Source organism: Neoarius graeffei, chromosome 24, assembly GCF_027579695.1.
Source record: "Neoarius graeffei isolate fNeoGra1 chromosome 24, fNeoGra1.pri, whole genome shotgun sequence".
Classification (NCBI taxonomy): domain Eukaryota; kingdom Metazoa; phylum Chordata; class Actinopteri; order Siluriformes; family Ariidae; genus Neoarius; species Neoarius graeffei.
In genome coordinates this window covers 18,409,552-18,437,082 of record NC_083592.1, presented here as the reverse complement: position 1 = coordinate 18,437,082, position 27,531 = coordinate 18,409,552, and the positions used below count along the sequence as shown (strand labels likewise).

The window sequence follows — 27,531 nt, the reverse complement described above, 5'->3', positions numbered from 1 at the left end:
AACACTCTATATAAAGTGCAAAAAGTAAAGGGGAATGTGGACACCCCTCTCTCGTTCCACACTGTAGCAGAATAGTGTCTGAGAGATAACATTTATTTTTATCTGGGCTGATGGTTTGTCATAAAGTATACACATACCCTTAATGAAATTTTCATGTATGACAAATCTTTTAAAGGCCTTATTTAGGAAAATCCAGCTTCCTGAGTCAAAGGCTTTCTCTAAGTCCAAGCTAATTATGAGGGCTACAAGATTATTTTGTTGGATGTAATGCAGTATGTGCAGGGACCGCCTGATGTTATCCTGAGCTTGTCTTTGCAAGACAAATCCAGTCTGGTCATTACGTATAATCCGAGGGAGGATTTTTTTCAGCCTTTTGGCAAGGATGGCTGTATATAATTTATAATCAATGTTTAACACCAAAATGAGTCTATACGATGCACATTCTAATTTATCCTTTTCTTCTTTAGGGATAACAGAAATGACCGCTTCCTTCCATGAAGTAGGCATTTTTAAATCCACTAAAGTTGTATGGCAAGCCCGAAGAAGACTTGGCATTAATTCAATTCATAGGGCTTTATACCACTCTGAAGGGAGACCGTCAGGACCTGGGGATTTGTTTGCTTTCAATCTGGAGATGGCGCTGTTAAGTTCTGCCTCAGTTATTGCAACTGTTAATATCCGATTGTGTTCCTCTGAAGCTGCAGGTAGATTAAGAGAGTTGAGAAATTCACCAATCTGCTGTTCTCCTAATTCAGGTTGTGTATATAACGATTTATAGTATTCTTTAAATATTTTTTTGCATTTAACTTGGACTGTATTGTAGATTTTTTAGAATTTGGATCGGTTATTTTGCATATTGTGTCATCCACTTCTTGTTTTTATTTTGCTGATTTTAAGCCTGATTCATAATATTTCTGTTTTGTAAATACCATCTTTTTTTCAATTTCTTGTGTATACAACATGCTTATTTCATTCCTAACTTTCTTTATTCTTATCAAGAGGCTTGGATTTGGTAGCAGTTTATGTTGTGTCTCAAAATCTTTTAATTCTTTATTAACGTCCACTAGCCGTGATTGTCTTGCTTTTTTTTTCATGAGCACAAAAGGATATAATTTTACCTCCAACTACCGCCTTCAGGATATCCCATACTATACTTGGGTCTACTTCCCCTGTATCATTTTCTCCCAGAAACACTTGAATTTCTTTTCTCATTTGGGATGCAAATTTTGGGTTGTTTAGAATACTGGTGTTTAGTCTCCACTGTGATCTTCCTGGATTAATCACTAATATGAACAGTACAAACCACAGGAGCATGATCAGAAATATCAATACACCCAATATCACAAATACGTACAGTGGTGCTTGAAAGTTTGTGAACCCTTTAGAATTTTCTATATTTATACATAAATATGACCTAAAACATAATCAGATTTTCACACAAGTCCTGAAAGTAGATTAAAAGAACCCAGTTAAACAAATGAAACAAAAAATATTATACTTGGTCATTTATTTATTAAGAAAATGATCCAATATTACATATCTTTGAGTGGCAAAAGTATGTGAACCTTTGCTTTCAGTATCTGATGTGACCCCCTTGTGCACCAATAACTGCAACTAAATGTTTCCGGTAACTGTTGATCAGTCCTGCACACCGGCTTGGAGGAATTTTAGCCCATTCCTCCGTACAGAACAGCTTCAACTCTGGGATGTTGGTGGGTTTCCTCACATGAACTGCTCGCTTCAGGTCCTTCCACAACATTTCGATTGGATTAAGGTCAGGACTTTGACTTGGCCATTCCAGAACATTAACTTTATTCTTCTTTAACCATTCTTTGGTAGAACGACTTGTGTGCTTAGGGTCGTTGTCTTGCTGCATGACCCACCTTCTCTTGATATTCAGTTCATGGACAGATGTTCTGATATTTTCCTTTAGAATTCGCTGGTATAATTTAGAATTCATTGTTCCATCAATGATGGCAAGCCGTCCTGGCCCAGATGCAGCAAAACAGGCCCAAACCATGAAACTACCACCACCATGTTTCACAGATGGGATAAAGTTCTTATGCTGGAATGCAGTGTTTTCCTTTCTCCAAACATAACACTTCTCATTTAAACCAAAAAGTTCAATTTTGGTCTCATTCGTCCACAAAACATTTTTCCAATAGCCTTCTGGCTTGTCCACGTGATCTTTAGCAAACTGCAGATGAGCAGCAACATTCTTTTTGGAGAGCAGTGGCTTTCTCCTTGCAACCCTGCCATGCACACCATTGTTGTTCAGTGTTCTCCTGATGGTGGACTCATGAACATTAACATTAGCCAATGTGAGAGAGACCTTCGGTTGCTTTGAAGTTACCCTGGGGTCCTTTGTGACCTCAACGACTATTACACGCCTTGCTCTTGGAGTGATCTTTGTTGGTTGACCACTCCTGGGGAGGGGAACAATGGTCTTGAATTTCCTCCATTTGTACACAATCTGTCTGACTGTGGACTGGTGGAGTCCAAACCTTTTAGAGATAGTTTTGTAACCTTTTCCAGCCTGATGAGCATCAACAATGCTTTTTCTGAGGTCCTCAGAAATCTCCTTTGTTTGTGCCATGATACACTTCCACAAACATGTGTTGTGTAGATCAGACTTTAATAGATCCCTGTTCTTGAAATGAAACAGGGTGCCCACTCACACCTGATTGTCATCCCATTGATTGCAAACACCTGACTCTAATTTCACCTTCAAATGAACTGCTAATCCTCAAGGTTCACATACTTTTGCCACTCACAGATATCTAATATTGGATAATTTTCCTCAATAAATAAATGACCAAGTATATTTTTGTCTCATTTGTTTAACTGGGTTCTCTTTATCTACTTTTCGGACTTGTGTGAAAATCTGATGTTGTTTTAGGTCATATTTATGCAGAAATATAGAAAATTCTAAAGGGTTCACAAACTTTCAAGCACCACTGTATTCTATAGCAGGTCTTTCTGTAACACACACACAAAAAAAAATCTATTCTTGAATGTGTGTCATGAGGACATGAGTAAAAAGTGTAATCATGGCCTGTAGGGTAAAAAAATTTCCATAGCTCTAATATGCCTAGCTCTGACATTAAGACATTGATTTTATTGTGTAGTGATGTAGCAACTTGGCCTATAGATGAATCTATTGTAGGGTCAAGACAGATATTCCAATCTCCACCACATACAACAATTCCTGGGGCCTGTATCATTAATTAAACATCTTTCTGTAAAAAGCAAAATTACTTCCAGAAGGTCATTCCAACTGTGCCCAGTTGTCTCTTCTGAACTCCCATATTTCTTTGAGGATACTTTGCAGGCTAGCTTCAGAGCCATCATCACCATGTAGGCCCAATCCGAAGGGGTTTTGGCTTTGGTTATCTTGTCTTACTTCAGACTCACTTTCCATCATATTTGTAGTTGTCCTACTTCTAGTTGTAACCCCTCTCTCCATCGTGAAGCAAAACACGCACTTGAGTTGATAGAGTTTTGGGGGGTTATTTCAAAAACTGTCACGGAGCTCGTAAACTACGCTGCCATCTTCTCTATGGTGGAACCGGAAAATCCCGAGTTGGACAGTTCTTAACCTAATTCCAGTAATTTCAGCAGTCTCCTTAGTGGTTTTCTTTGGTTGCTACAGGCCAAATTAGTTTGACCCTTCTGAAACAGAGCAAGATCTTTTCCATGAACATGAGCTACATCTTCTGACATGGTTGTTTAAGAAATGAGAAGTTAGTCACTGCATCAGGCAGGGTTAAAATTAATGTTTCAGCTGGCAACAATCGTCATTGCAGTAATTATCCAGTCAAAGGCTAAGTATTTGCTTATTTAAATCAAAATGGAGACCTTTTTTTGGGAGGACAGTATATGTATTATTGTTTTGTTTGTTATCAGCTCAGTAAATATGTAATAAGTCAGGTAATTGAGAGGCTTTTTGTAAATGTCTAGGACACACAAAAATACATCTAAAGGCCTCTGCATGCTCTTGCGACAAGGCTTTCGCAGATAGCTTTTCGCAGACAGTTGTAATTTATTGTTGAGCGGGGGAATAGGCGTGCGCGATGTTATTCACCGGCACAACGCAAGGGGGCGTGAAGTCGCTAGGAGTAGTTGGTGGGTGTGGTTAGTGGAGTGTTTATCCTCCGGTTACTTATAATGACTAGAACTTTTTTTTTTATAATGACTAGAACTGGAGTCGTATAGATATACGCACTTCCTCACTCAACCGCTCTTCGTGCTGCTCCATCTTCGCTCGTGTTTTTAAAAATGCCGGTCGTGAAAACAAAACAAAACAAACCGGGAAAGTAGGGAAGCGGAAGTGGGTGTACAGCGGACCAATCAGAGCCCTCTTGTCTGCGAGGCTTCTGCGGTGGTCACAATTTTTGGGAGGTGCGCGCAGAGCGTCTGCGAATGTGGGGGGGCTACACAGACACTGTCTGCGAGGACTGGGTTGTCAGCATAAATTGGCCTTTAGGCTACGGTGACATTACTGGACTGAAGTTACTCAAATCTGATTTTACGCCTTAATGTGACCGATTTTATTTTTTTAGGGCTGTTGTCAAATCAGAGGAGTCACTTTCATATGCAGTTCTAAATCAGACACACATCGTATTTGTGGCTATGCAACATGAATGAAAATTACGAAAATTTATAAGCCATGTAGGGTGGCACGGTGGTGTAGTGGTTAGCACTGTCACCTCACAGCAAGAAGGTCCTGGGTTCGAGCCCAGCGGCTGGTGAGGGCCTTTCTGTGTGGAGTCTGCACGTTCTCCCTGTGTCTGCGTGGGTTTCCCCCCACAGTCCAAAGACATGCAGGTTAGGTTAATTGGTGGCTCTAAATTGACCATAGGTGTGAATGGTTGTTTGTTTCTGTGTCAACCCTGTGATAACCTGGTGACCTGGCCAGGGTGTACCCCACCTCACGCCCATAGTCAGCTGGGATAGGCTCCAGCTTGCCTGTGAGCCTGCAGAACAGGATAAGCAGCTACAGATGATGGGTGGATGTATGGCATGTGTTGAGAGCTGTCATCACCCAGCAACGGCAGCACAGCAAAACAACAATGGATGAGCGCTACAATAGCTGTGAAAAACAGCTGTCCCCCCCAATCTTCTCGACCTGATCATATACAACTGACAAACTGTTTGCAGTCCTCCAGAACAAAATGTATTGTGTACTTTAGCTACTATTGCATTCAGTCAGTTTTAATACCATGAGTTCTCACAGATATGACAGTTTTTGTTGTTAGCGATGCAGATGACTCAAGCAAAAACACATCAGTGTGTGCATGCATTCACACTACAGTTAGATACAGGTTACTTGTAATTATGAATGCGAATCATCAAGGTAGGCAAAGCCGATCTAAGCAAAAAAATTGAACAACGAGGAAAACTCAAACGACATGAAGAAACCTTGAGAGGGACAAGACTCAACAAGGAACATATCCTCATTTGGGTGATAACAGATAGCAAGATTATAATAACTTGTGTCCTATATAGTCAACAAATGTAACCGGGAAATTAATTATAATTTTAACATGAAGTCTATTTTGTTGAAGTTATTAACTGCTTACGAATGGAGACTTGAGTGCAAGACTGTTCGTAGCAACTGCAGTCTTGCCAACAAAAAACATTTGTATTAATTGTCCAGAGACATCTTCTAAATGCATCTTTAGGCTGTCCGTATGGCTGTGCACACTGTCCACACACTATGGAATGGCACTAAAGCAGTACAGTATAGGATTGTAGATAGGACATAAAATACTGTGCAAAAGGCTTAGGCGCATATGCTGTAGAGCAAAGATGCCTTAAAAATAAAAGCTATATGTTTACATTTAAAAAATAAAGAGCAGGCAGGAAACAGTAATAAATGAAGCAAAGTCAATATTTGGTGTGATGGCCCTTTAAAAATAGTCGTCTCATGTACAATTTATAAGAAAATTAACTGAAGTTTTTCTGACAATCTTGCAGAACAAACCACAATTCTTCTGAAGATATTGACCGTTACACTTTTTTTTTGCAGCAAAACCAAGCAGCCTTCATTATGTCCATTCTTAAACACTTTTCTCTGACCAAGGAATATTTCCCTTTGTCCGAACACATGTACCTCATTGGGAGTGTGCGTGCAAACGCCCAAATGCGCGTTTGCAGAAAGTTACATTGTTTCAATTCAGATAGATATTCATTGAGGCTCTAGAGGTGGTCAGCTTGAGGTTGGTAGGTGCTGTAAATCAGTCTCTTGACACCATCTGCTCAGTAAGACGCCATTCAGACGAGGTTTAACAAACATCTTGTATGTTTCAACATCTTCAGAGGGTTGTAAACTGCTATTGGTATAAAAGTATCAGGACATGACAAATCTGTGTGGTTGGATTTGTCCTTCTTACTCAATGTGTAAACTTTGGGGGGGGGGGGGGGGGGGGGGGGGGTTGTCTGTGTGATGAGATTTCCTGTGTTCCGGCATGTCTGAAGGACATGAATTTGCAAGCTAAAAATGATACTGGAAATATTAATATTGGGCCATGACCAAGTTTTGATCCTACAAGACAGATTAGAAATAAGGTAGTACTCAACAGGCATTGTGGCACATGTCTATGATGTGAACATGACAATCAGTTTTTAATCCACATCACAGAATAAGCGCGATTGTACAATTGTATAACTGAAGATATTGTTCATCTATTAGATCACCGGTGCAAAATAAGTTTATAAATGAAACTTTATCCACTCCCATCTTCTTCCTTTAAGCCAGCCACTAGTATTTTTTTGAACAGTCTCTTTTTTTCTAAATTTTCAGAGACCTTCTTTCGTTTTATTTGTTTTCTTATCCTGGAGTCCTCCTTCTGTTTTAGCAGCTCGCTATCTTCACCTTTGTAAACAATGTCCAGTTTCTTCTGCAGGATCTCTCGTGCACGCTTCCTGTTCAACTCCACTGACCTGGTCTGGTGACACTGTGGGAGAAAGTCCATTTTAAATAGAAATGTTCCATTTTACACAAAATATGTTTTACATTATGTAGAATGCATGTCTATCACAGAAGCTTTTGTGTGTGTATACATACAGACTATATATGAGTGATTCCACGCTTATGGGTACTGAAATGGGGACATTAACTTATTTTTAAAAATTCACCTAAAACCATTTCTTTTTTTACCATCAGGTCACAAAACATGTAATCTTTAATGAATGATATGTTAAAAGATAACTTTAATTTTCTGAGATGTAATAAGAACATATTTATATGCCAAAGTCAAACCTATGAGTTCCAAAATGATGTCTGTTACATTACTTCTGTTACGATTGTCCATCTCGCGTCTGTTACAAATTAATTACAATCTAGCTATATACCATGTTAATCTTATTGAAAGAATGTGTATGTTTATTCTACTACACATGTTTATTAATTATATTTGCTAAAACATCACCTTCCTATGTTTCAAAAAGTAATTCTACATTGTTAAAATTGAGAATATATATGTCCACAACACTTCTGTTACGTTCTGACTTTGGCATATAAATATGTTTTTATTACATCTCAGAAAATTAAAGTTATCTTTTAACACATCACTCATTAAAGATTACACGTTTTGTGACCTGATGGTAAAAAAAGAAATGGTTTTAGGTGAATTTTTAAAAATAAGTTCATGTCCCCATTTCAGTACCCATAAGCGTGGAATCACTTTTTTTTATATATATATATATATATATATATATATATATATATATATATATATATATATAAATGGCATGCCGTTCAGGAAATTAATCTTTGAATATATTGAAGGAAACCCTGAATATATGGAATGAAACTTTGAATATATTGAATGAAACTCTGAATATATGGAATGAAACCCTGAATATATTGAATGAAACTCTGAATATATGGAATGAAACTTTGAATATATTGAATGAAACCCTGAATATATGGAATGAAACCCTGAATATATGGAATGAAACCCCGAATATATTGAATCAAACTGGAATGAAACCCCGAATATATGGAATGAAACTCTGAATATATTGAATGAAACCCCGAATATATGGAATGAAACCCCGAATATATTGAATCAAACTTTGAATAGATGGAATGAAACCCCGAATATATGGAATGAAACCCCGAATATATTTAATGAAAACCCGAATATATGGAATGAAACCCCGAATATATTGAATCAAACTTTGAATATATGGAATGAAACCCTGAATATATGGAATGAAACTCTGAATATATTGAATGAAACCCCGAATATATGGAATGAAACCCCGAATATATGGAATGAAACCCCGAATATATTTAATGAAAACCCGAATATATGGAATGAAACCCCGAATATATTGAATCAAACTTTGAATATATGGAATGAAACCCTGAATATATGGAATAAAACTCTGAATATATGGAATGAAACCCCGAATATATGGAATGAAACCCCGAATATATTTAATGAAAACCCGAATATATGGAATGAAACCCCGAATATATTGAATCAAACTTTGAATATATGGAATGAAACCCTGAATATATGGAATGAAACCCTGAATATATGGAATGAAACCCCGAATATATGGAATGAAACCCTGAATATATTGAATGAAACCCCGAATATATGGAATGAACCCTGAATATATGGAATGAAACCCTGAATACATTGAATGAAACCCCGAATATATTGAATCAAACTTTGAATATATGGAATGAAACCCCAAATATATAGAATGAAACTCTGAATATATGGAATGAAACCCTGAATATATTGAATGAAACCCCGAATATATAGAATGAAACCCTGAATATATGGAATGAAACCCTGAATATATTGAATGAAACCCCAAATATATGGAATGAAACCCTGAATATATTGAATGAAACCCCCGAATATATTGAATCAAACTTTGAATATATGAAATGAAACCCCGAATATATGGAATGAAACCCCGAATATATGGAATGAAACCCCGAATATATGGAATGAAACCCTGAATATATGGAATGAAACCCCGAATATATTGAATCAAACTTTGAATATATGGAATGAAACCCTGAATATATGGAATGAAACCCCGAATATATGGAATGAAACCCCAAATATATTGAATGAAACCCCGAATATATGGAATGAAACCCCAAATATATGGAATGAAACTCTGAATATATGGAATGAAACCCCGAATATATAGAATGAAACCCTGAATATATGGAATGAAACCCTGAATATATTGAATGAAACCCCGAATATATGGAATCAAACTTTGAATATATGGAATGAAACCCTGAATATATGGAATGAAACTCTGAATATATTGAATGAAACCCCGAATATACTGAATCAAACTTTGAATATATGGAATGAAACCCTGAATATATGGAATGAAACCCCGAATATATTGAATGAAACCCCGAATATATAGAATGAAACCCTGAATATATAGAATGAAACCCTGAATATATTGAATCAAACTTTGAATATATGGAATGAAACCCTGAATATATGGAATGAAACCCCGAATATATTGACTCAAACTTTGAATATATGGAATGAAACCCTGAATATATGGAATGAAACTCTGAATATATGGAATGAAACCCCGAATATATTTAATGAAACCCCGAATATATGGAATGAAACCCCGAATATATTTAATGAAACCCCGAATATATTTAATGAAACCCTGAATATATGGAATGAAACCCTGAATATATGGAATAAAACCCTGAATATATGGAATGAAACCCCGAATATATTGAATCAAACTTTGAATATATGGAATGAAACCAGGGCTTTGAACCAGAATTTTTTTCCTATTGGTTCGTTCCGAACAGAAACGGAATTTTAACGTTTCCGGTTTTGGGTTCCACCATTAAATAGATGTTCCCGAACCGGTTAGAACAAAAAAATTTCGTTCCCGGAACGGTTAATTACGTTCCCTGTCAGCAGTTTAACAAATGGCTATAAAATTATGTCTCTGTCTCATCCAGCTTAAGCCAAATGTAGGCTAATTCTATTACAACCTTCATTAAATAAGACAAGAAATAATTCAAAACAATTATTATTTCAAATGTTGGCGATTTGGATTCTCAGTATGTCTTCCCATCTACACAAACAGAAAAAGTGCCAAAAATGAAAGAGGATTCGTTGAGTGTGTTACCAAAGGCTAGTCAGGCCCTATAGAGGGCTACCGCATGACGTCACCACGCCGCGAGATTTTGTTAGGCACCATATTGGAAGACCAAGTACACATCTATGCAAGTACATACATACATAAAACAAACTACACCTGAAATGTAGCCAGGGCCGGTTCTGCCCTAATCTGGACCCGGGTGCAACATCGCGCAACCCCCCCAAAAAAACACCAGTCTAAATCAGGACAACCATCACATAACTATAACTATAAACATTTTATATCAACTATTTTAACTAAATGGGCTATAATAAATAAGCCTGCAGGCAGCCACGGCGGGCTGCCTCAGAAAAGTAACCATTCAATGACACAACTGAAGGCCTGCAGCCACGGCAGGCTGCCTCAGAAAAGTAACCATTTGTCCTACCTTAAAACTCGTTTTGCATTTTCTGCCTCCTTTTTTGTATTTTCGACCCTCCGTTTATTTTCTTTCCTTTTCTGAAAACCCGATTTGTGTCCAGACATTTTGTTCTGCTACCAACGAACTAACTCGTCAGGTCTCGTCTCTCGAGTCCGCGATGATTCCCGTGGGAAGAGCAACAATTGATACATTTTTACAAACAGCCAATAGGGAGGTTGCAACATTCAGGCTCTTCTTTGCTCAGACACGAGACGTGATAGTAGTCCACCTTCCCGCTCTCTCCATTCAGTCAGCGAACGTCACACAGGAAGTGAACCCCAGCAGGTCATAGAAACTTGCGCAGGAGAAGAATGGCTTTTTTATTTGTAGGCTACGGAAACTTTGAGGAACGAAATAAAAACCGGTATTAACCGGTTACCATTATTTTTAATAAGCGTTTCTGTTCCGGAACATAAAAAATAATAAAGTTTCTGGTTTCGTTTCTGTTCCATGTGAAATAGAAAAAGTTCCCGGTTTTCGTTTTCGTTCCTTGAACCGGTTCAAAGCCCTGAATGAAACCCTGAATATATGGAATGAAACCCTGAATATATGGAATGAAACCCTGAATATATGGAATGAAACTCTGAATATATGGAATGAAACTCTGAATATATGGAATGAAACCATGAATATATTGAATGAAAACCCGAATATATTGAATGAAACCCCGAATATATTGAATCAAACTTTGAATATATGGAATGAAACCCTGAATATATCGAATGAAACCCCGAATATATGGAATCAAACTTTGAATATATGGAATGAAACCCTGAATATATTGAATGAAACCCTGAATATATTGAATAAAACTTTGAATATATGGAATGAAACCCTGAATATATGGAATGAAACCCCGAATATATTTAATGAAACCCCGAATATATGGAATGAAACCCCGAATATATTTAATGAAACCCTGAATATATGGAATGAAACCCCGAATATATTGAATCAAACTTTGAATATATGGAATAAAACCCTGAATATATGGAATGAAACCCCGAATATATTGAATCAAACTTTGAATATATTGAATGAAACCCTGAATATATGGAATGAAACCCTGAATATATTGAATGAAACCCCGAATATATTGAATGAAACCCCGAATATATTTAAATGAAACCCCGAATATATTGAATGAAACTTTGAATATATGGAACGAAACCCCGAATATATGGAACGAAACCCCGAATATATGGAACGAAACCCCGAATATATGGAACGAAACTCTGAATATATGGAATGAAACCCTGAATATATGGAATGAAACCCTGAATATATGGAATGAAACTTGGCTGACATCATGAAGGCACTGCCGCCGTCCTGCAGCAAAAATGAGTCAGTCGGCTCGGGATTTGACTGCGGCTATTTTAAACAATGAAAACATTGTTAACACTCTGGCGAATGCTTTTGGTTTTATTAGTGGTTACTTCTTTTATGTGCAACGAAGCTATGGTGACAAAGTTATTTCTCTCGTGGATCATTAAAGTCTGTCTAAGTCTAAATCTATGCTTGTGCATTCGCCGATCGCGGCGAATGTTAGCATTAGCTTTCATTAGATTAGCATTTAATTAAATTAGATTTTAATTAAATTAATTTAATTAAATTAGCATTAGATTTCATTACATATATTCAAAGTTTCATCCCATATATTCAGGGTTTCATTACATATATTCAAAGTTTCATTCCATATATTCAGGGTTTCATTCCATATATTCATTCCATATATTCAGGGTTTCATTCCATATATTCAGGGTTTCATTCCATATATTCAATGTTTCATTCCATATATTCATTCCATATATTCAGGGTTTCATTCCATATATTCAATGTTTCATTCCATATATTCAGAGTTTCATTCCATATATTCAGGGTTTCATTCAATATATTCAATATGTGTTAGCTTCCGGCTAATGTTAATGGCAAAATTAATGTATATACATTAATTTTGCCATTAACATTAGCCGGAAGCTAACACATATTTGTATAACGGTATTTTCTGTTTCGAAAACTAATTTGTAAATTTTGTTTGTCGAGTTTTACAGCGTTTCTCAATATACTCTAATACTCTCCTCTGAGTCAGAGTTTTTCTTGGGACCTGCTGTCTATCTGCTGAGCTGTGGGAACGGGGGCAGAATACAAAGTTTCATCCCATATATTCAGGGTTTCATTACATATATTCAAAGTTTCATTCCATATATTCAGGGTTTCATTCCATATATTCAATGTTTCATTCCATATATTCAGAGTTTCATTCCATATATTCAGAGTTTCATTCCATATATTCAGGGTTTCATTCAATATATTCAAAGTTTTATTCCATATATTCAAAGTTTCATTCCATATATTCAGGGTTTCATTCCATATATTCAGGGTTTCATTCAATATATTCAAACAGCGCTCGAAACTAACGGTGTCCCGATGTCCCAGGGACCATAAAAAATGTCATCGGGACACAAAATTATCATATCTGGGACAATCCCGGGACAATGGAAAAAAATAGATCTAGAAAAAAAGTTCTACATTAATATTATTTACAAAGCCGTAACACATACGTAGACATTCACCTAATTTGTCAATTTTAATTTTAAAACGTTAACAGCGAAAAATACATAGTAGCTACACTTTCGATGCACCTGCATCCGTAGGCTACAGAGCAGCGCATTCTGTTCTAGAATCTTCGGCTGGAGTCCGCATTATATGGACTTGGAATGGAATTGCTACCGCACACGCTGCGCCGACTCTTGCCAGAACAAAAATGCTGAAGTGGTTGAAGCGGACCGACCGCGGGGAAGAAACTGAAAGCCCAGACATAACGTCTCCGGGACCTTCAGGATCCAAAGTGTCATCGCCTGGTCTGCAGGCAACGCTAGCAACTGAATGAACTTAATGAACAATGTTAGACACGTTATAAAATACAACAGGAATGATGTGGATGATATTGACGGAAGATACCGTTCAACAGAATAAGTGAGTTTTCTTGGTGTCTTTCTAGTTCAGAAAGTTTAGTCAGTCAGCAGCACAACTAGGCTCGGATCTGGCACTATGCTGATGTTGCTAACGTTTGCACCCGGCAGCGAAAGTTCATAAAATGGATAACGGAAAGTTCATAAAAATGGATAACGGAAAGTTCATAAAAATGGATAACGGTAATGGATAACGGAAAGTTCATAAAAATGGATAACGGTAATGGTGAAAATTATAAGTTGGCCTTATAAGTGCCAACAGATATTCAAGGTATAAGTAGATGAAATGAACATAAAAGGGGTCTTATTTTCAACTAAAGTGTACTGCAGATGTAGGGAGTTGAAACATTTTCTGAATGAGCTAGTTGGCCCCTTTAAATAATCGGGTATCTATTCATACAGTGAGATCGCCAAAGTTTAATAAACTGAAAATGCAATAACTGTAATTTTGAAGTAGATGATGTATTGGACATGTGTCGCTTGTGTCTTGTGACTTATTGTAAAAATGATATAAAGGGTTCAAAATTGCATAGTTACAAATATAATAGTAACTTCATATGATAATATTAACCACTGGTTATTTCAGAGAGGAAAAAATGGGGCCACTATTGCTTCCATTTGGGACAATACAACACAGAATTCGGGACCACTGGGGGACACAAAGAAAAAAAGTTAATTTCGAGCCCTGTATTCAAAGTTTCATTCCATATATTCAGGGTTTCATTCAATATATTCAAAGTTCTATTTCATTTCTCCTGACCGCCAGAGGCAGTGCTTTAAAGCACCCGGATGTCCATCACATGTGCATGCAGTTCGAGTGTGTGTATACCAACAAGGTCGCTTGCGACAGGGGGTGACGTATGTCACTGCACCGGTACTTAAGGTGCGTTCACCCCGGAAGCGTTCTCTTGCATCTTCTTGTGCAGAGCAGATTATTCGAGTTGTATTATTTTCTAAGAGCAATCGCATTGGAGTCTTGCAAACCCTTAACGGGTTGGAACTGCGTTTTTCTTTCGCCCTCTTAAGACTGCGATTTGCCATTTGGATTAAGTGATTTTGTCTCAAGGCTTTGAGGTAAGTAAAACATTTTCAGACTAAGCCGTTTATGAGTGAATTCGCTCTGGCTTCAGCAGCTAGCAATTTCTGATTATAAGTGTCAGTTTCACCGCGGTCGTAGGGGTGTTTTTTTCTCCTTATAGTGATCTAACAAGTATCGTTTTGTTGCAAGAGTGATTCGCGCTGTAGCGTGTTTTTTCGTTCAGCCTTGATTGCTGATTACCTGAACGCAGTTGGGTGAGTCCGATTTCGACTCCGCCGCAAGTAATTAGTGTTGTTTACTTGACTCTGCATTTTCTTTGAATTGATTTATTTCACAATATAAATATTACGGAGGATAACACAAAGTAAAAATACTATTTCCATTGTGGTCCTCGAAATTGCATTGGCTGCTTGTTTACCGTCACATACTTAGGCAAGTAGAATAGACGGCGGCCATGTTGATGTTTTGTGCTGATTGTCAAGCCCCTCTCGAGCCAGAGGATGGTCATGATCGATGCCCGAGCTGCATCGGCACCGATCATCTACGACAGGGATTAACTGAACAGGCATGTATGAACTGCAGTTGCCTCAGTTTAGCCGCACGCACTGCTAGCCTTACTCAGCTGGAAAGCAGTTTGGGCTCTCAACTGCCCCCAGCACCGAGTGACTACGCGCCGCCTCCTAATTCTAGGAAGCGCCCTAAGCAGCCGTCACATGAGGCTCCCTGTAGCAAACACCAGAAGGTGGACCCTTTGGCACAACATGTAAACACCTTGGCTTCAGAAGTTTCGGAAATTAAGACTTTACTCTATAACCTACAACCACCTGAGGCACGGCCCGCTGATGCGCTCGCCGCTGCAGCTTCAATTACTCCTCCTGAGCCACAACCTCCGGTGCTGTCCCCGGCCGCGGAGCTTCAAGAGGAGGACGTGCTTTCTACTATGGCATCTGACAGCCTAGATGCGGAAGAATGGGAGGACGGACAGGGAGACAGGTCCCACGGCTCTGGGGACGACTCTATAGAGACTGGCCGCAGTTCACTGAGGGGCCCAGTAGATAGCCGAACATCAATGGTCAAGCCCGCGGTAAAAATGGCGCTAGCCCGCCTGGGGTTGGACACGGCGCCATCTGAAGTACAGATGCAGAATGCCTTTTTTAAACAGGCCCCCCCCTCTGCTGTTTTCACTGTTCCACCTTCAGCCCCCTTTATTGAGGAGCTGCAGAGATGCTGGGCGGACCCCAGGCGCTTCTCCCACCTTCCTAGCGACTGCCGGGCGCTGGCTAGCATGCAGGACGCGTCCAGTCATGGCCTGATCAGCATGCCAACGATCGAACCAGCCCTTGCTGCCCTGATCCTTTCACCGGAAGAGGCATTGAGACCAGACGCTCGCTGTCCATGACCACAGTGTCGGTTAACTGATGACTTCATCGGGAAGAGCTATGACGCTGCAGCACGGGCTGCACGCATAGGCAACTCACTATCTCACCTGATCCTGGCCCAGTCTCAGGCCCTCCAGTCTTCTGGAGCAGACCCATCACTGCAAAACCTAAGCGAGGCCTCGCTGCAGGCATTTGCCTTCATGTCTAGGGAGCTGGGCAGACTAATGTCATCTTTAACTCTCGCCAGGCGTCAGGTATGGTTGGCTCAGTCACCACTCTCAGAGCCCTGCAGGAGGGCCCTCCACACTCTCCCAGTGATTCCGGGACAGCTCTTTGGTGCCGCCGCACAACAGGCTTTGGAGCGCACCCTTCAGGTGACCCAAGCCAGGCAGCAGTTTGCCAGCCTGAGGCGTGTGTCCACGCGGGCGCAAAGACCACCTTCGACGCCTGCCGCTGTTCCACCAATTCCGCGACCCCTTGTACAGACATGGGCACCCTTGCCGGGTACATTCCACCAGCCAGCTGCTAACCACCCCTTTCGCCAGGCACGTTGGGGTACAATTCCCACCCCACCCCCAGCCCCTAGGGGCCGTAGGGGGCATGGAGGCAGACATTGACTACTCCACTCCGGTGGCCGGACACTTCACCAGTCAACAACTCGCCTACTGGGAAGTGGTAACATCGGACCCCTGGGTTATACCCACCCTCTCTCAGGGTTACAGCATACAATTCAGATGCCGACCGCCGACATTTCAAGGGGTCAAAATGACCATAATAAAAGACCAGGCCAAAGCTCTGGCACTACGCCAGGAGGTCTTGACCCTCCTGGAAAAGGGTGCCATCGAGCCATTAGATCCACCTTCACAAAACAGTGGGTTTTATTCCACCTATTTCGTCATCCCAAAAAAAGGGGGTGGGCTTCACCCCATACTGGATCTGAGACATTTGAACGACCACCTCAAGGTCCTCAAATTCTGTATGCTGCGCACATCCGACGTCTTAAACAACATCAGACGGGACGATTGGTTCACAACCATCGATCTGAAGGATGCATACTTCCACGTTCCCATTGCTCCTCATCACAGGCAGTTCCTCCGCTTCGCCTTCGAAGGGAGGGCTTACCAGTTCCGAGTATTACCATTCGGAATTTCCCTAGCACCCAGAATCTTTACGAGATTCGTCGCGGCAGCACTGCCCCTACTTCAGAGCAGGGGAATGCGTATCCTCCCCTACCTGGACGACTGGTTGATCTGTTCTCAGTCAAGGGCAGACGCGCTCAGCAACTCAGCCGAGCTGATTTCTCACATCACCAAACTTGGGCTCAGGGTGAACCACGCCAAGAGTTCCCTCACACCCAGCCAGAAGACTGTTTTTCTTGGCCTTCAGCTGGATTCTCAGCTGTTGAGGGCAACCCTGTCTCAGCGACGGGCGAGCGATATTGTCCGACGGTTACATTGCTTCAGGAAGGGACGAACCCTGACCTTCAGGTCTTTCCAGACACTACTAGGTATGCTCACTGCGGCCTCGTCGGTAGTTCCGTTGGGCCTCCTCACACTCAGGCCTCTACAAATCTGGATGAACAGCCTTGGGTTACATCCACAACATCACAGGCACAGGCCAGTCAGAATCACAGCCAGTTGCTCCTCATGTCTACGCCCATGGAGATAGAGCTCTCTTCTAACGTGGGAGGTCCCCATGGGGTCCATACCCTCTCACAGAGTAGTAGTCGCCACCGATGCATCACTGATCGGCTGGAGCGTAGCACAGCAGTGCAGGACTGCCCGGGGCATATGGGCCCCACGACAGCGGGGACAACACATCAATGTGTTAGAGCTGTGGGCCGTCTTCCTCGCCCTGAAACATTTCCTTCCGGTTTTAGCAGGTCAGCATGTCCTTATAAAGACCGACAACACATCTGTGGTCTATATAAACCACCAGGGCGGCACCAGGTCATTACCTTCCCTGAAGCTCACTCGGCACCTGCTGACATGGGCTTACCCTCGTCTGGTGAGCCTAAGGGCAATGCATTTACCAGGAGTGAGGAACACTGCTGCGGATCTTCTGTCACGACAGAACCCCGACCCGGGGGAGTGGAAGCTGCACCCGGAAGTGGTGCAGAGTATTTGGCTGCGATACGGCAGGGCAGAGGTGGACCTTTTCGCCTCCCAGGCCACGACACATTGTCCCCTGTGGTTTACACTGAAAGAAACATCAAGCCCCATGGGCCAAGACGCACTAGCACACGAGTGGCCACAGCAGCTCCTGTATGCTTTCCCACCACTCCCACTAATTCTGCCCACTCTCGAGAGGATCCTCAAGGAGGGCCACAGGGTGCTGTTGATAGCCCCCTATTGGCCGGGGAGAGTCTGGTTCCCTACCCTGTACGGGTTGCTGTACAAGAAGCCTCCTCTCGCAGATGGGGGGGTCAAATTTGGCATCCGAACCCAGCACAGTTGTGGCTGTGGGTGTGGCCTCTGAAGGGCCCAACCCTCTGCTAGCAGAATGTGAGTCAACCGTTGTACGGACCATCCAGTGTTCCCGCGCACCTTCCACCAATGCGCTCTATGCCAATAGGTGGAAGCTGTTTGTGAGTTGGTGCCAAGCACGCCATCAGGAACCGGCATGTTGCCCGATACCGGTGATTCTCAGCTTTTTACAGTCTCATCTGGACGAGGGCCTTGCACCCTCCACCATCAAGGTGTATGTAGTGGCTATATCCGCAATGCACAACAGGGTAGACGGGCTGACTGTGAGATCCCACACACTGGTGAGCCGCTTTCTTAAAAGGTGCTCAGCGCATAATACCCCCTCAACGCAGTCCAAGACCAGCTTGGGACTTGCCTCTGGTTTTAAATGCACTATGTAAACCTCCATTTGAACCCCTACAGGGGACGGCGCTCAAGTGGCTATCTTTAAAGACAGCATTCCTTTTAGCTATGGAGTCGGCTAAGAGAGCGGGTGAACTAAAGCCCTGTCTATCAGCCGGGAGTGCTTACGATGGAGCCCCGATGGCACGGGTGTAACATTGTGGCCTAACCCTTCGTTTCTGCCCAATAACTTCTCCTCTTCGTACGCCCCTCAGCCTGGAAGCCTTCAGACCACCGCCTGAGGAGAATGTGCAGGGCCAAGATCACGTCCTTCTTTGCCCAGTTCAAGCACTGAGGACATACATTGAAGCGACTGCTGCATTCCGACAGTCGGATGCACTGTTTGTGTGTCACAATGGACATAGGCGCGGCCACGCGTTGTCCAAACAGAGAATATCGAACTGGATAGTGGAGGTCATTAGCCATGCCTACACTAGCAGCAGCCTCCCGGTCCCTCCCCACATCCGAGGCCAATCCACTCGGAGTGTGGCTGCATCATGGGCGGCTCTACGTGGAGTTCCACTCTCTGATATCTGCGCCGCTGAATCATGGGTCTCAACTTGCACGTTTGCAAGGTTTTATAAGGTTAATGTGGCAATGCACAATCCACTGGCCACAGCCACCCTTTTCAGCCATTCATAGGGTAAGTAGGTCTTCCTCGTGACCCTGTTGGTATGAGTCATCCGGGTGCTTTAAAGCACCGCCTCTGGCGGTCAGGAGAAATGAAATAGAACGATGGTTACGTATGTAACCGCGGTTCTATGAATTTCGGATGACCGCCAGAACTTGGCCGTCACTCGGAAGGCTGACGAGAAGACTGCCAAGAGAACGCTTCCGGGGTGAACGCACCTTAAGTACCGGTGCAGTGACATACGTCACCCCCTGTCGCAAGCGACCTTGTTGGTATACACACACTTGAACTGCATGCGCATGTGATGGACATCCGGGTGCTTTAAAGCACCGCCTCTGGCAGTCATCCGAAATTCACAGAACCGCGGTTACATACGTAACCATCGTTTCATTCCATATACTCAGAATTTCATTCCATATATTCAAAGTTTCATTCCATATATTCAGGGTTTCATTCCATATATCCAGGGTTTCATTCCATATATTCAAAGATTAATTTCCTGAATGGAATGCCATAATATGCGCGCGTGTATACACATATATATATACAAAATATACGCGCGCGTGTATACACATTATATATACACAAAATGTGCGCGTGTATACACATTATATATATATATATATATACAAAATATACGCGCGCGTGTATACACATTATATATATACAAAATATACGCCCGCGTGTATACACATTATATACATATACAAAATATACGCGCGCGTGTATACACATTATATACAAAATATGCGCGCGCATGTATACACATTATATATATACAAAATATACACGCGCGTGTATACACATTATGTATATATACAAAATATACGCGCGCGTGTATACATATATACATATATACAAAATATACGCGCGCGCATGTATACACATTATATATATACAAAATATACACGCGCGTGTATACACATTATGTATATATACAAAATATATGCGCACGCATATACACATTATATATACAAAATATGCGCGCGTGTATACACATTATATATATACACAAAATATGCGCGCGCGTGTATACACGTTATATATATACAAAATATACGCGCGCGCGTGTATACACATTATATATATACAAAATATACGCGCGTGTATACACATTATATATATACAAAATATATGCGCGCGTGTATACACATTATATATATACAAAATATACGCGCGTGTATACACATTATATATATACAAAATATACGCGCGTGTATACACATTATATATATACAAAATATACGCGCGTGTATACACATTATATATATATACAAAATATATGCGCGCGTGTATACACATTATATATATATACAAAACATATGCGCGCGTGTATACACATTATGTATATACATTATGTATATATACAAAATATACGCGCGCGTGTATACACATTTTATATATACAAAATATACGCGCGCATGCATACACATTATATATACAAAATATGCGCGCGTGTGCATACACATTATATATATATATACACAAAATACACGTGCGCATGTATACACATTATATATATATATATATAGAAAATATACGCACGCGCATGTATACACATTATATACATATATACAAAATATGCGCGCGTGCGTGTATACACATATATATATATATATATATATATATATATATATATATATATATACACAAAATATACGCGCGCGCGTGTATACACATTATCTCATCTCATTATCTCTAGCCGCTTTATCCTTCTACAGGGTCGCAGGCAAGCTGGAGCCTATCCCAGCTGACTACGGGCGAGAGGCGGGGTACACCCTGGACAAGTCGCCAGGTCATCACAGGGCTGACACATAGACACAGACAACCATTCACACTCACATTCACACCTACGGTCAATTTAGAGTCACCATTATACACATTATATATATACAAAATATACGCGCGTGTATACACATTATATATATACAAAATATACACGCGCGTGTATACACATATATACAAAATATACGTGCGCGTGTATACACATTATATATATATATATATATATATATATATACACAAAATATGCGCGCGTGTATACACATTATATATATATATACAAAATATACGCGCGCGCATGTATACACATTATATATATACAAAATATGCACTCGTATACACATTATATATATATATATACAAAATACACGCGCGCGTATACACATTATATATATATATACAAAATGCGCGCGTATACACATTATATATATACAAAATACACGTGTGTATACACATTATATATATACAAAATGCGCGCGCGTGTATACACGTTATATATACAAAATACGCGCGCGTGTATACACGTTATATATACAAAATACGCGCGTATACACGTTTTATATATATATATACAAAATACGCGCGCGTGTATACACATTATATATATACAAAATACGCGCGCGTATACACATTATATATATACAAAATACGCGCGCGCGTATACACATACCGTAAAATACCAAATAATAGCCCGGGCTATTATTTGTCTCGATCACGTAAGAGACCCGGCGCGTATTAGAGACTAGGCGGCTATTTGGAACAGGCGATTAATTCCTTCTTCACAAACACCTTCCCCAAAATCTACCTAAAAATGGGGAAAAAATCATTCTCAGATAGGCCTACTTTTAACCAGTATAACTTACAGTTTGTTTAGAGTTAGATTACAGATAGCACGGTGCCGACTTCGGGGAATTTTGAAGACGCGCAGAATGCATCTTCGCATGGCACAGTCGGGGTGGATAAAGGATAAATCACACACCTTTTCCTGTTAATGACTAGTTAAGTACATGCTTTACAAAATAATCAAGAAACCACACCATTGTCTGTGAGCAGTACTGTGATTTAATTACTCTGCAAAGTTATGGTCACTTGCTGTCACCCTCACCCATGCAGCCTCCACCCTTTGCGCTTCGCGATGTCTGTCAATCTGAAATTGCATGGAGGGCGCGACGTTGAAGCAACATAATTAGGGTGCGAAGTGTCAAACCAAAGGGTTTTTTCTTATGCTGAAAAATAAGTGACCTGCAGTGGCTACATACTGTCATCTTGCATTCTCACGTTTCTCTCCAAGACGTCTCCCTATTTGGCCGATATGAGCCTATTCCCCGAGTGAGTTGGTACGGTGGCTCGACCCCGTAGAAAACTTAAAGTTCGGATGAAAGTTAGTTGAATAGGTTACTGACTTGTAGGCCTACATGTTGCCTGCCTGACGCGTGCTTCTGCCCAACTTGCACGACAGATTACTTGTTGAAAAGGCCCCTTGGATTAGATTGGCCGCGAGCAGACTGAAATGCATGTTAGAACGCTCTCACCTTTTTTGTAAAGCGTCTTCCAGATCCGAATGGGTAAGGGCAAGTGAAATGGTATAAGGTCTTTAATAAAACTCAGTGTGTGCTTTGACGCATGCATTCGGCAATTTAGGTCGTTTAACAGAAGCAGCAGTCCAACCTTGGAAACCCGCAGTCCTCAATGTCACCACACACGCTGGCTTTCGTTGGGTATACCCAAAGGGGTATTCCTCATTCGATGACGTAAGTGATATCCCACACACCCATGTCAAACGTAATTGGCTAAGACATCTGTCAAAAGTTACGGAGTTGCATTCCTCAAGAAATATTACGGTAGACCAAGATTATAACATTGAAATGGCATGTTTATTATCACGTAAGTTACGTGTAAGTTACGTGTCATTCTGAGATGCGCAGATAGACAGTAAAGGGAATTCCGAATTCCCTTTACTGTCTATCTGCGCATCTCAGAATAACGCAGGACAATGGGCGAACTAGATTTTTTTTTTTTTCCCCAGCCACGGCGCGCCGGAACGCTATCACCCCTGCGTAACAAAATGTTGTAAACAGTATTATAGAAATAATTTCATTTTGCATTCATTCATTCATTCATTCATTCATATTGTTTCGGTAGAAAACTATGCAATGCAAAATCGTTTAAACACCAGAAAACCAGAAAAGTGCTGGGCCTCAAGATTCTAGATAGAACGTTCGGACGCTTTTTTTTTTTTTTTAGACCCCGGCGAGTATTCGGAACCGGCCTTTATTTGTCACAACACACGCGTACACCCGGCCGTTAAAGGGAACTCGGCGGTTAATTGGAACTCGGCTATTATTTGGTATTTTACGGTATATATACAAAATACGCGCGTGTATACACATTATATATACACACAAAATACGCGCGTGTATACACATTATATATACAAAATGCGCGCGCGTGTATACACATCATATATATATATACACACAAAATACGCGCACGTGTATACACATTATATATACAAAATACGCGCGCGCATGTATACACATTATATATATACAAAATGCGCGCGCGTATACACATTATATTGAGGTATTTCACCTGACGTCACAGGGTCACGTGACGCCCCGGTGTCCACCATTTTGGACGGCAAGCTAGCTAATGTCAACAACAGTAGCTGGTATGTTACTGTAGCAATGTTTACATTCAGTCATTTGGATGACTGTTAAAACCTTTCAGTCTCAAGTTTTTCCTTTACTGGATTTACTAGTTTACTGAGCTAGCCGGCCGGCCGGCCCCGGAGCGCTAGCTAGCCGGCCGGCCGGCCCCGGAGCGCTAGCTAGCCGGCCGGCCGGCCCCGGAGCGCTAGCTAGCCGGCCGGCCGGCCCCGGAGCGCTAGCTAGCCGGCCGGCCGGCCCCGGAGCGCTAGCCAGCCAGCCGGCCCCGGAGCGCTAGCCAGCCAGCCGGCCCCGGAGCGCTAGCCAGCCAGCCAGCCAGCCCGCCCCGGAGCGCGCTCAGTAAACTAGTAAATACAGTAAAGGAAAAACTTATAACGGGCCATGTCTCAACAGACTAAGAAGTTATTTCAATGACATTTAATAACATTTTGTTTATCCTGAGGACCGAAAGTAAATGAAAATGTGAACAAATCTTAGCTGTCAGTGAACAATCCTTGTGGAAGCAGGTAAACGTCGTTCTCCAAGACTGCTAACCTCAATTTTTGCAAATACCTCTTCCTTTGCTCGCCCTGCAAATGCCCTACGTCGCTGGATAGTGAAGGCGTTTTCTGCATCTCGCTCCTTTTTCCTTTTATGTTTTTCGTTTGTCGCCTTCCTCGCATTTAAACTGATTCGAGCCGTGCCGTCCAAAATGGCAGTGTCACATGACTTGGTCACGTGAGTGAAATACCTCAATATACAAAATGCGCGCGCGCGTATACACATTATATATACAAAATGCGCGCGCGCGTAAACACATTATATATACAAAATGCGCGCGTATACACATTATATATACAAAATGCGCGCGCGCGTATACACATTATATATACAAAATGCGCGCGCGTATACACATTATATATACAAAATGCGCGCGCGTATACACATTATATATACAAAATGCGCGCGCGTATACACATTATATATACAAAATGCGCGCGCGTATACACATTATATATACAAAATGCGCGCGCGTATACACATTATATATACAAAATGCGCGCGCGTATACACATTATACAAAATGCGCGCGCGTATACACATTATACAAAATGCGCGCGCGTATACACATATATACACAAAATACGCGTGCGTATACACATTATATATACACAAAATACGCGCGTGTATACACATTATATATACACAAAATACGCGCGCGTACTTGGGGCAGTAACCCCCAAACTGGGAGAGTGGCTCCAGCAAATCCCAGGAACAACATCTGAAGCCTCAGTCCAGAAGAGCGCAGTCCTAGGAACATCGAAGATACTGCGCAGAACCCTCAAACTCCCAGGCCTCTGGTAGAGGACCCGAGCTTGAGGATGACATGGATACCACCCCCCCGCCGGGGGTGAGAAGGAGATTTTTTTTTTTAATATATATTAAAAAAAAAATCTCCTTCTCACCCCCGGCGGGGGGGTGGTATCCATGTCATCCTCAAGCTCGGGTCCTCTACCAGAGGCCTGGGAGTTTGAGGGTTCTGCGCAGTATCTTCGATGTTCCTAGGACTGCGCTCTTCTGGACTGAGGCTTCAGATGTTGTTCCTGGGATTTGCTGGAGCCACTCTCCCAGTTTGGGGGTTACTGCCCCAAGTGCCCCCACTACCACGGGGATCACGCAACCCTTGACCTTCCACATCCGTTCCAGCTGCTCTTTCAACCCTTGATACTTCTCAAGTTTCTCATGTTCCTTCTTCCTGATGTTGGCGTCAGCTGGGATCGCCACATCTATCACCACCACCCTCTTCTGCTCTTTGTCCACCACCACTATGTCCGGTTGGTTAGCCAGGATCTGTTTGTCAGTCTGGAAGCTGAAGTCCCACAGAATCTTGGCCCTGTTGTTCTCAGCCACCTTCTGTGGTATGGCCCATTGGGACTTGGGTATTTCTATTCCATACTGGTTGCAGATGTTCCTGTATACTATCCCAGCCACTTGGTTGTGCCTCTCCATGTACGCTGATCCAGCTAGCATCTTACACCCTGCTACTATGTGCTGGACTGTTTCAGGGGCTTCTTTGCACAGTCTGCATCTTGGGTCTGATCTACTCTGGTAGATCCTGGCCTCTATGGCTCTTGTGCTTATGGCCTGTTCTTGTGCTGCCATGATTAGTGCCTCTGTGCTGTCTGTCAGTCCTGCATTATCCAGCCACTGGTAGGATTTCTTGATATCAGCCACTTCCTCTATCTGACGGTGGTACATGCCATGTAGGGGTTTGTCTCTCCAGGTTGTCTGTTCCTCCTCCTCCTCTGCACTCTCATCAGGGTTCTGCTGCCTGAGACATTCACTTAGCAGTTCATCCTTTGGGGCCATCTTTCTGATGTATTCTCGGATTTTCGATGTTTCATCCTGGACCGTGGTCTTGACGCTCACTAGCCCTCGGCCTCCCTCTTTCCGCTTAGTGTATAGTCTCAGGGTGCTGGACTTGGGGTGGAACCCTCCATGCATGGTGAGGAGCTTTCTAGTCTTGATATCTGTGGCTTCTATCTCCTCCTTTGGCCAGTTTATGATACCAGCGGGGTATCTGATGACTGGTAGTGCGTACATGTTGATGGCTCGGACCTTGTTTTTACCATTCAGCTGACTTTTCAGGACCTGCCTTACTCTCTGGAGGTATTTGGCTGTGGTTGACTTCCTTGTGGCCTCTTCATGGTTTCCATTAGCCTGTGGGATGCCAAGGTACTTGTAGCTGTCTTGGATATCACCTATGTTGCCCTCTGGTAGGTCAATCCCCTCAGTCCGGATCATCTTGCCTCTCTTTGAGACCATCCGGCCACACTTGTCCAATCCGAATGACATCCCTATGTCATCGCTGTAGATCCGGGTGGTGTGGATCAGCGAGTCTATTTCTCGCTCGTTCCTGGCATACAGCTTGATGTCATCCATGTAGAGCAGGTGGCTGATTGTTGCCCCACTACGGAATCGGTACCCGTAGCCGCTCTTCGTGATGATCTGACTGAGGGGGTTCAGGCCTATGCAGAACAGCAGTGGTGATAGCGCATCGCCTTGGTATATGCCGCACTTGATGTTGACTTGGGCAATGGGTTTTGAGTTGGCCTCTAGGGTTGTCTTCCACATTTCCATTGAGTTCTGGATGAAGGTCCTTAGGTTCCTGTTGATCTTATACAGTTCCAGACATTCCAGTATCCATGTGTGTGGCATTGAGTCGTAGGCTTTCTTGTAGTCAATCCAGAGGTTGGTCTGTCTCTTCTTACAGTCTCGGGCGACTGTTCTATCGACCAGTAGCTGGTGCTTGGCTCCTCTGGTGTTACTGCCAATTCCTTTCTGTGCCTCGCTCATGTATTGAGCCACATGCTTACTCATTTTTGCCGCAATGATGCCTGACAGGGCCTTCCATGTTGTGCAGAGACAGGTAATTGGCCGGTAGTTGGATGGGATGGGTCCCTTCTGGGGGTCCTTCATGATTAGGACTGTCCTGCCTTGGGTTAGCCATTCTGGGTGGGTTCCATCCCTCAGCAGCTGGTTCATCTGTGCTGCTAGGCGTTCATGGAGTGCAGTTAGCTTCTTCAGCCAGTACGTATGGATCATATCGGGGCCTGGTGCTGTC

General features: G+C 42.1%; 1 protein-coding gene across 1 annotated transcript in view; it reads right to left on the bottom strand.

The window, feature by feature from the left end:
- Nucleotides 1–5,193: 5,193 nt before the first annotated feature.
- mtrfr (mitochondrial translation release factor in rescue) overlaps nucleotides 5,194–27,531 on the bottom strand; it is a 27,607-nt gene continuing 5,269 nt past the window's right edge. Inside the window, exon 2 of the mRNA XM_060906855.1 lies at nucleotides 5,194–6,959. Within this exon, the coding sequence (XP_060762838.1) occupies nucleotides 6,729–6,959 (231 nt within the window). The 3' untranslated portion in view covers nucleotides 5,194–6,728. The remainder of the gene's footprint in view (nucleotides 6,960–27,531) is intronic.